Here is a 10,781-nt window from a genome sequence, read left to right on the forward strand (position 1 = left end):
TTCAGACTATAACTATTTTTCAAAAACTGATGTTAGCTTACACGATTTTTTGTTTGAGTCCTTGTTCACTTTCTTCTAGAAGGAAATAAATCCAAATTTAGTCTATCGAAGATTGGTCAAGACTAGGTGAATAAAACCATTTTATCTACCGAGAGAATTAAAAGGTATCCTGGACAGTATTCCCCACTGAAATCATCCAAGTACTGATCACGCGCTGAAAGCTCATGCTCAAACGCTTTACGGATAAAACTGGCTACTGTGTGACCATCCTCAGGCTACAAGAGCGACCAGCTTTATCCATCCTTCACTGGCTTTTTATCAGCGGCAGTGAAGTGTATCACACCATTGCTAGATAAATTATCCACAGTATGCAGTACAGTTTTGCTCTAGTCCAAAAGGTCATTAAAAAATGTAAATCAGGACGAGGATTCACAGGAACCATTTCTACAATGAAAAGTCAACACCTTCGAAAACGATCAACAAACGGAAAGTTCGATATAATGCCAGACGAAGATTTTGAAAAATTTAATTCCACGCGGGAAGAATGGTACCAAACCAGAAGTAGGTAATGTTGATTTTATAATTTTAGGTGATCGCTACTCATTTTTGAAATTTTCTAAGCGTCCCTTAGTTCAAAGGTCCAGGGTCGAGATTACGCAATTCAATATTCACAAGCATTCCGATTGGTTTGCAAAGTTTAGTCAAACAATCAGAATGCTTGGATGGTGGGAAATGGGAAAAGTGGACTCACATAACCGACCTCCAGGACATTGCTCGGGAGCTTACGTCGGATACTTTTTCGGCAGGAACTCGTCGCGTGCAAAAACATGCCCGCACCCCTTAGCCACTCCATGTACAGGTATATCGGTACCACATGTATATTAGGCAGAGATAACGGAGCCACATAAGCGCGCAGGAACAAACAAACAGGGACGAGTCCCGTGTGTCAGCCACGGCGGCGATATGTCGATATTCTAATGACCGGAGCAAGATTTATTGCATTCTATTTTCACATATCGTTGATACTCGGTTCGTTTTGTTATGTGATGCCAATAAGCAGTAACGGTCATAGTGGCACATCGGTAAGTACAACTTTGACACGGACTAATTCTCCCTCCCTTTATCTCTGCCTCCCTCTTTACCTTCGCCTCTCTTAATTTCAATATAACTATTGGACGATTATTTTTTATCTGAAAAAAGTAATGCGTGAGACTCCGTTCTTCGACGTGTAGTTAAGCTGAGGTCGATTTGAAAGGTATATTCAGATGAATGAAATTGATAAAAAATTTGTTATATATGCTGAGGATTTTTGCTTTCTGATAAGTGAAGTGTGGTTGAGAAGAAAAACGACACTTTTTATTGTATATTAATTACTGCATAAGCTGTGACGGAAATCGAACTTTCATTTCAGAATAAAAAGTTGTCATTTAACGTAAGAGGCAAGTCAGCAACGACACATGCCGAGCCTGATGAAGATGGAAATGAATTTTTGACCATAGCTCCAGCGCTTCCAATATTACCAGGTGCTCCGATACCTCCAAAACTAAACAAACGATCCTACAGTACTTTAAGGTGGGTTAAATTTACAGATTTGTTGAAATTGATGAGGAGAGAAAGATTTTATGGGCCTGAAACTATCTTGATCATTCGACAAAGAAAAGGTAAGAAAAAAGTACAACTCATTCAACAATAATGGAACATGATTGCAGTTCATCGAGCTCCACTTTCAACGTAGAAGATGCTGAAGTTGGGGGCTGCGACGTTGTCACCCTGCAGCAGGCTGAAGAAGGTAGAACAGTGGTGGCGTCTCGCGCGCCCTCCCAACGAGACAAGAATCCAGATAGAATATGTTTAGACAGACGAGGTCTGACAACATTTCCAAATATCGTCGGTGAAACTAGACTCAGATTGTTGTCGTTGCAGCATAATTTGTTGACAAAAATCAACACCGATCGTCTGACGCAGTTGAGAAAACTTGTATTTTTAGATCTGTATGATAATCAAATAGAGAAAATATGTAATTTAGATCCGTTGGAAAATTTAAGAGTATTACTTGTAGGAAAGAATAGAATTAAAAGAATCGAGGGATTAGAAAAATTGAACAAATTAGAAGTTCTAGACTTGCATGGTAACCAAATTGTACAAGTATCTGGCTTGAGTGAATTAGTTTCATTGAAAGTGTTGAACTTGGCTGGGAACAACATCAAGAATGTTGGATGTAACGATTTTCAAGGTTTGTGTTCGTTGAAAGAATTGAACTTGAAAAGAAACAAAATCAAGAAGTTGGCAGGTTTTGGGGAGACGCCGCAGCTGCAAAAATTGTACCTGAGCAACAATGAGATACAGAAGTAAGTGAAGTGAGCCCGTACGAACACATTATCAATTGAATTTTTTCAAAAATATGGAAATTGTATGGGAAATTATTTAATTAAAGTTTCTTCGAATTCACAAGTTGACTAAATATTTCAGAATTGAAGATATGGGAAGTCTTGCTAAGGCTTTGCAAGTTAAGGAGGTAACTATAGACGGTAACCCTGTGACGATGAATGCAGACTGCGTGTCGTTTCTCGTTTCTTATTTACCGAATCTACAAGTTCTGTCGACGATGCAAGTTAACGAACAAGTTCGGAGGGCAGCTATGGCCTGGAGGACTACGAAAGAACAATCAAATTCCGCCTTTTTGGACCTCAGCACTCAAGTCTGCGTAAATGTGAGAAGAGAGGAAGTTATAACGAACGCCAAGACGAACTGGGAATTGCTCAGATCGCAGACAAAATGCATAACTAGCGGAGTGAGTAAACTTGGTACGACGAAGAACGATCAGGTGCGCGGTCTGCATCTGCAGAATTCATCACAGATAGATACTGTAAGACTGAAGGGATTGGACAAAGCAAAATCGAAGGCATTTGGAAGCCTGACTTCTATAAATGAAAATATAGAATCAAAGAAAATTCACTTCAAAAGAAGAAGTAATTCTAGCGATAATATGCTAAGAACGAACGGTGTAGAAAGAGTAAATGCTCTGGATTTTAAACTCCCTCCTATTCTTCTTCCTATTATAAATAATTTGACAAGCAACAAGACAATAGAAAATGTGCAGAGCTTAGAAACTAGGAACGGCTTGACTCAAGTCGACACTACAGATACGCCAACTGAGAGCGACGTGGAGAGCTGTGAGAGCCACGAAAGCCTGAAGAGCGGACTAAGAAATCATTTGGTCAAATCTACTCTACAATTAAATCGTGATAAAAATCAACAAGATACAAAATTAGAAGATTTGACAGTGAACAATGTCCTCTTCACAAAAACCCTGAAACCACATAACAGCGAAGATTCTCACTTAAGTGAAGGGCAAAGCCCTCATAATCAAGGATCAACAAAGAATTCTAGACCTTACTATACTCACGACAGTCAGAATGAATCTCACAGAAAGGCTGCGATCAACAAATCCATCTTTCAGTCGGCGAGCCTGAAGGCAAACAGCATAGAAATCTGCAAATCTGTACTAAGCGATTCCAGTGGATCGTCAGTACCAAAAATTTTGCTGGACAAATCGCAGGAATTTGAAAGCGAGAAGAGCAGAGTAAGGAGTGCGCAGATGAGAAAAATCGTTCATTATAAAAGCAACAGAGCTGCGACTGCTCGAGCCAAGCACAGAGCACTACCTCCTGCTAGTCCGCCTCCTCAACCGAGTCCGCCAAAGGAAAGAGAGCAAGGTCGGTTAAGTAATGGTAATCAAAATTGGGGATAAGAGTCGCGTAATGGTAATAATATCGCAATACATGTTTTTTTTACAGGTGGTGATTATTTGATTGAAATAACAGGTCGCTGTTTGAATGTCTATGGTCAAGGTGCGTTGCGATTTATCGACCGTCCCTGGGATGCGACGAAAGCGAGCGAAGTGAACATAATTAAATTTAACTATGTTCAATTCAACGGAATAGCGACAATTTTGAACAAGCTTAAGAACAGATTTTCTAACGCTGAACATTTCATCTTCAAAGAAACAAATATCTGTCATCTTGGTCAACTCAACGCCCTTGCCGAAGTGCAGGGTTTAAGTAGCATTCATATCGACGCCGAAGGTAACCCAATCATATCGAAAGATTGGAAGGTTTACGCTATCTTTCGATTGGCTCATTGGGGCCTGAAGGTGATTAATGGAGAAGAGGTATTGCAGCTATTGCTACGATCGATAATAAATATTTTTGAATTTCATTATGATGATTTTGAGTGGCAAGATGTCTATTAAAAATGTAACAATTTTGTCTCTACTCTTAGATACCAGACGAAAAAATTGAGCAAGCGAATCAAGAGTATGCAGGATTGACAGATATCGTAATGTGGTCACTGCCAGAATCACTGTTGCAGCCATTGTTGCAGAGACTGCAACTCGACAAAGCGCAGAAACAAAATGGGGAACAAATAACTGCCAAACAATTTTTATTCAACAGCGATCCAGCGTTGCGAAATGTTGTTGCTAAGGAGGCTCTACAATGGCGTCGCGGTAACGTTACGCAGGTAAATTAGGTGACTTATAGTGCACAGTAATTCTTAGATTTCAGAGACTAATAACGCCATTACTCTTTTTCAGGACGATTTGATCTGGAGGCACAAGGGTAAAGTTCACTTATCTACTATGGTAGATTTAACAATCGATGCTGTACATAAATTGCAAATGTTGGAAAAAGAATGGCCGAATATTTTGAAAGAAATCGTTCGCGATACTTTGATTGACTATTCAGATATGAATTCATACATGAAGCGTTGTATGAATAAACTAGCCAGCGATAAACAGTGCAATCAATAATTGTTATGTATATTTATGTTGTAAAAAATTCAGGAACATTCTAATGTGTAACTTTTAATATAGACGTCTTTTCTCCCCATGAACAAAACCAAATTGGTCTAGTTGTATTGTATCGAGTGATTAAGATCCAAACGAATGAAAGTAATTGGGAAAGTTTGATTTTAGTGAAAAATGAGACAGACAAATCTGATTGAGTTTACCGGGCTACGAGCTTTGAGACTTAATAAACATAAAAGTGAATGGCTGGTGTTTTCGTCAAAACACATTTTTTCAAGACTGTACACCATGTTGACTAACAAAATACGACGTGGAACAAGAATTGATGCAGTGTCGATATTTGATTTAATGTATAGCCAAACAATATTTCATGTATGGATGTAAGCTATGTTATAGCATGTAAGTGGAATGTGTATAAAAACTTCAGCAACCTATGTATGACGTACACAGATATAAACAATGATTGTTTCTTGTTCAAAATATTTTTTTTCATATGCGTACAACTTGGGTTTAAAGATAAAATTGAAAACTTGAGAACATTTGTAAATGCGAAAAGTATATCTTGTGCAGTTAGGTATTGGATAAATCTAAATGACAATGTTATGAAGAATAAGAAATTTTAAAATATAAGAACCTAGTTGAAATGAAAAAGAAAAACGTTCACCTTACGCACTGAAACGATCTGGATTTTGATCCGTATCACGCACATCATGAACTTATGTGGAAAGTGCCGCCTGAGCTTACTGAGTTCCCATGATATTCATAAATGAGGTAAAATTACGGATGAAGAGTTCCACAAATCAGCCAGTGCAGTAACCTTTCATGACAGCACACGCATGTATTTTGTTTTTAGCGGTAACTTTCGTGTGAACATAGGAACGATGGAATTCAAACGTCATGCCCATCGCATTTGATATCTCGACGATCAATCGTCGACGATTAATTGTAAAATTCGAATTTCGATTTTACGAAAACTATTGCGTCGAATGAATCCTTCTGTGGGCGATATTTAATTTTGCAGTAGAATATTAATGATAAGATTACGTCTTGCAGTTAGAATGGAAATCACCCAATTAGCTAGAATTTTTTTGATGTTCAAATATCAATTTGTCTATCGTTTTCACATATCGAGAAAGTCGATGATCAGATTGATCTTGATTAATCAACTGTTTACCTTTTATTCGCGTTAGCCAAAAAAATTGACCGTATAAATTCGATTCTGGAGATCAAGAGTAAATAAAACGCGCACTTGAGTCGAATTGCAGCTCATCACACAATCGAACTGCCTTAGCGGATTGGTCAACTAATTAAAGCTGGACAAGGAAACTGCGGAACGCGGAGCGAATGGACTGAACAAAGAGGGGACAGAAATTGGAAGCCACTTGAGGTTATGTCTTTGTTTATACACGTGCGAAAGACATTCCTTCAGAGTCTAAGAACTTTCTTCTCACCGTTGAAACATGGCACTAAAAGGAAAGCGATTAAGCCTAGCAGATAAAATAAACAGCCTGGTCTCAAGTGCTCCGACTAGTTTCGATTCAGATGATGAGTACGACGTGACGAAGGCCAAGCTGGTGGAACGCGACACCGAGGAGGAAAACTCCGATTTCGAGGTTAGAAAGTCAAACTTCCGAACGCAGAACGTTGATTTATTAGACGAAGTAGATAAGAGATACGAGGGGAAAAAGGTGAGCAGAAAATCACTGCAACGAGAAGCCAGTCCTGATGTCGAGTCGCGGGAAGATTCGGAGTTGGAAAATGGGAGTTTTGAGGAAGATGACGCTGAAACATCAGATTCCGGAGGTGGTGATAGCGAGGAAAACGATGAAGAGGTTGAAACTGATTCTGACAACGAACCGGAGCTTGAAATAGACAATTCAAACCCTTTACGCAGGCGAGGTAAAAGCGAAATGGAGTCCAACTTCAAACACATGTCGCTGACAGACTCTGGGGCTGAAATTGAAAAGGGCAGGTGCGTGCGAAGTCAGCTTGGGATTTGGGAAAACCTGTTGGAAATGAGGATAAAGTTACAGAAGTGTCTGATATCCAGTAACAAAATGCCACAGTATGACATTCACAAGGATCTCAGGGCGGACAAAACTTTTGTGAAAAGTACAAATGAATCTCAAAAGAATTTGACCAAACTCTTGGACAATTTGCTCGACCTTCAGAGTTCGCTTTTAATAAAATATCCAGAGACAAAGCTGTTGGTAAAAAATAAAGAGACGAGCAATAACGCGAGTGACAAAGAAGAAAGCAGAGATGACAACGATGAAGAAATTCCTTCCGATACTGAGGAAGAAAAGGAAGCAGAAGAGGAAAAGGAGGACGAAGAAGAGGAGGAGAGAGTCCCGAGGAAGAAAAGAAAAGTAAATGATTACGAGTCGCTTTTAGCGAAGAATCACAACTTGTATACAAACTATAGGAATTCAGTGATACAAAAATGGAATGACAAGACTCGTATCGCGGTCGGCAATGTAAATACTAAGGGATCGACACAGCCGGTGGTTAAACAGATTGAATTTATCCTAAGCGACAAGTCAAAGCTGAGAAAGCGAGCTCAGTTGAAAAGATCGGAGTACGAAATTGTCGGTAAGCAACAAAGCAACGAGGCAGCTCAAGATGGCAGAAGAGAGCAAGAATACGACGGTGAAATTTATGACGACGACGATTTCTACCATCAGCTTTTGCGAGAGTTGATCGAATTTAAATCTGCCGACATCACTGATCCGATACAGCTTAGCAAACAGTGGATACAGCTTCAAAATATGAGGAGTAAAATGAAGAGAAAAATCGATACAAAAGCGACGAAGGGAAGGAGAATTCGGTTCGGTGTTCATTCTAAGCTTGTGAATTTCATGGCTCCCATAACGGTTGATGATAATTGGACCGATTTGGCTAAAAACGAATTGTACAGTTCTCTGTTCGGTAAGATAAAGGAAGTGGAACAGAAATAGTGAAAATGTAGAGCGAATTTCCTAAAAAATAATTACTATTGTATAAAAACTTGGTTCTGTACATAACGTTTCATGAATTGTAAAAATAAATTCCTCTATTCTATGCTCCGTTTACCACGTTTCGTTCATTCCATTGAAAATTATCTGTACGTAATATGATAAGTACACCCATACAGTCTTAAAATGAAATGAAAAATCTTGAAGCATTGGCTGATTAAAAATCAATCGGGTCTGTAAACATAGTGAGTAATCTTGTGGCGCAGTATCGTCTGCAGACATCGAATTCATATCATCTTGAGATTGGAAGTTTACAGCCTTTTCACGAATATATGTATTTGAGCTGCGTTTACTTTTTAAGAAGAGGCCACATACCCGAATTTTTATTTTCATTGTAGTCTGAAATTATAATTTCAACTTTGTTTCTTGTCTCACAAAGTCACGTTCATAAATGGTGAAAATCACCCATCGGAGATGTTAGTTTAGTCTACAGATAAGCGGGGAATCAAGCTCAAGTTACAGAAACTGATCTTCACTCGGAAACCGAAACCTATTAGTAAAAACTTGGGTCTAATTAACTTGCACAAAAATAAACCGATCATCGCAGAAAATCTACCTAATATTCTGGTGGATTTGTTTCATTCGTTTCTGATTGTTAAAACTTTTAGCGGTTTTACAAGTCTTAGAGACTATTAATTATTTTATCATACTTTGCTCTTAACGATAAACTGGAGCACGGGGCTAATTATTTTATCACCAGAATTGGCACCAAGTATTTTTGGACGAATATGATCCACAAATATTTATTCACGAACTTTGACGAGTGTGTAGGTTCAAGATTGAAGATTAAAGCCCGAGTGTATGAATAAACATCGGCATTCTTAATTTAATATGTATAATCTAATTCTGATAGACTTTAGAACAACATGAACTTGATATTCTAATCTATAATACTATTATTATACAAAATGATTTGCATCACGACACAATCCGTGCGTTCGGACGCGAGGATTAACAAGAAAATACGCAAAATCTCGAAATAGCCAGTCCAATTAGACGTATTTAAGCTTTTCGAATTATCGCGTAGCGAGATAAAGCTTGTTTTCTTGCTTCTTCTGGGGATTCTTCGTCTTGTTTTCTTTCATTGAACGTCGGGTAAATAACTCCAAAAGCGGAATTCCTCGAAGCACGTGAAATCGGCGTGGGTTTCGAGGCAAATTCCAATTTCCCTCGGGGCATCGGTTAGTCGCGAATTATTATTATCTATCGTGTCGGCCAGCGAGCAGCCCTGATTGATGTAGAAATCTCTTGCCAAACCGACCATCTCCCACTGTCGAAATACACGTGCAGCAGAGATTGAACATGGAATGGGACAAATTCAGACAGTTGAGGTGCAGGTCAAGGCCGCCAAAGTCAATGGCACGAATAATCGCGATACGTTACATCTGCGCCGAATTGGTTATAAATTATCTCAATGTAATTTAGGCGGCACGTGCCAAATTATATATTTTGCAACGAATTGAAAAATTCTTATGCAGTTGAAGTTTGTTTAAGCAACGCAATTTTACAATCAATTACCTGTGTATTAATTCTGCTGACTCCGCACGTGCGAGGTAATTAACCGCAGCACGGAAACGGGAGAGTGAAAAAACATACCAAGCGAATTTAAATTTCCCGCCTCAACAAAACAGCTTACGTTTTCGTGTTCCGCTTATTAATTTTTTTTATCACTTTTTTTAAACTTATGAAAAAAGTTTTTCGATTCTTTTTTTTTTTTTTTTGTTGATTCTTTACTAGAAAACGAAGGAAACGACGTACCTGAGAGATGAAATTTACCAGATTGGGGCGTTTTTTCACCCCCCGTTACCGGAATAGGTTAGAAAAAAATAAACAAACAATAATAACATTACCGTTCTAGGGATAATTATTATCTTTTGGAAAAGTCTTTTGGTTTCGTACATAATTACGCGGAGTAATACGAGCTGAATTTTTGATGTCGATGATCCTCGATTCTTTACCAGGTAACGCACGTCCATGCTGTTTTTTCAATGGAAACATTTGCGTGGACGGAATTCTCGTTCAGGACGTGTATACGAAAATATAGACGGTTGTTATTTCGTAATAAAACTCTACATGATGTACAAAGTGAATTTCTAACGACCGCATGGTCCGTCGTCTGCTAAAATTTAACGCGCATGCGCTACAATCCGTTAGGAAATCACTTCGTGCAAAGAAAAATGGATCTGATTGTCGTGAAGAATCACACTAAATCGTTACACGCAACGAGGATAAAGTTTACGATTTATTAATTCTCGATCTGGAGTTCTAATTTAAATCTGATCTCCCTGAAGTATAACAATAATTCAACATCCGAGAAGAAGCAAAAGGACAGACATTTCGCTTCATGCAAACATTCAACATGGCTCGAATGTTTTCCATTGCTATTTACTTATTTATTTTCTTTTGTTTCCTGCAGGGTTACCTATATAGCTCATTATTCTTTCTTCGTAAATCCTGTTCTCCGTTTCTGATGGAAAGATAATATCGAAGAAGACACGAATGATATAAATAATGTGAAAAACATGAAACCGGCGGTGATTTCAAATGATCATTAGCATCCACGACATGCGCGTAAATACGGGAATTGACATCGGACGATTAATCTTTAATTTATTATCATCAAGTAGGCGCTATTATAACTGACAACTAGACAAATAAACACCCACACCCATACGAATTACGATCAAAGCATTGGATCTAATTCCGTTGACCTTCGTGTTTCGTTTGCGAACAAACGGCGCAGCAGAAGGAAAATACATTATCACACGTATCGTACGTACCTACCTACCTACATAACCTACGTAACCTAGGTAACAATGTAGGTATTCGATGTATTTGTATACCGATGTCTCGCTTCCGGTCGATATGGCTTTGTCGATAGGGTGGATGGTTCGCAATCTTTCGATATTGCGTTGTGTAAAGTGTCGAACGTCGTGTCTTCAGTCAAGAGATTCGAATTC

At 38.6% G+C, this 10,781-nt stretch overlaps 2 protein-coding genes across 3 annotated transcripts; both read left to right on the top strand.

Annotated features, from left to right (window-relative positions):
* Positions 1-877: 877 nt before the first annotated feature.
* Positions 878-5,393, top strand: LOC107217073 (leucine-rich repeat-containing protein 49). Of its 2 annotated transcripts, XM_046741656.1 has the most exons (8): positions 878-1,082; positions 1,412-1,572; positions 1,710-2,348; positions 2,470-3,284; positions 3,363-3,716; positions 3,798-4,171; positions 4,282-4,521; positions 4,595-5,393. In XM_046741656.1, the coding sequence occupies exons 1-8, from the start codon at positions 978-980 to the stop codon at positions 4,808-4,810; spliced, it is 2,904 nt and encodes a 967-aa protein (XP_046597612.1). In that variant the 5' UTR covers positions 878-977; the 3' UTR covers positions 4,811-5,393. The 2 variants fall into 2 exon arrangements, with proteins under 2 accessions (XP_046597612.1, XP_015509927.1); XM_015654441.2 differs by having other exon boundaries at positions 2,470-3,716.
* A 676-nt stretch (positions 5,394-6,069) lies between these two features.
* LOC107217072 (protein AATF) lies at positions 6,070-7,876 on the top strand. Its single transcript, XM_015654439.2, has one exon. It carries the CDS (start codon positions 6,268-6,270, stop codon positions 7,762-7,764), a length of 1,497 nt encoding a protein of 498 aa, XP_015509925.1. The 5' UTR covers positions 6,070-6,267; the 3' UTR covers positions 7,765-7,876.
* The last annotated feature ends 2,905 nt before the right edge of the window (positions 7,877-10,781 follow it).

The sequence above is a fragment of the Neodiprion lecontei genome, chromosome 1 (genome assembly GCF_021901455.1).
Source record: "Neodiprion lecontei isolate iyNeoLeco1 chromosome 1, iyNeoLeco1.1, whole genome shotgun sequence".
Classification (NCBI taxonomy): domain Eukaryota; kingdom Metazoa; phylum Arthropoda; class Insecta; order Hymenoptera; family Diprionidae; genus Neodiprion; species Neodiprion lecontei.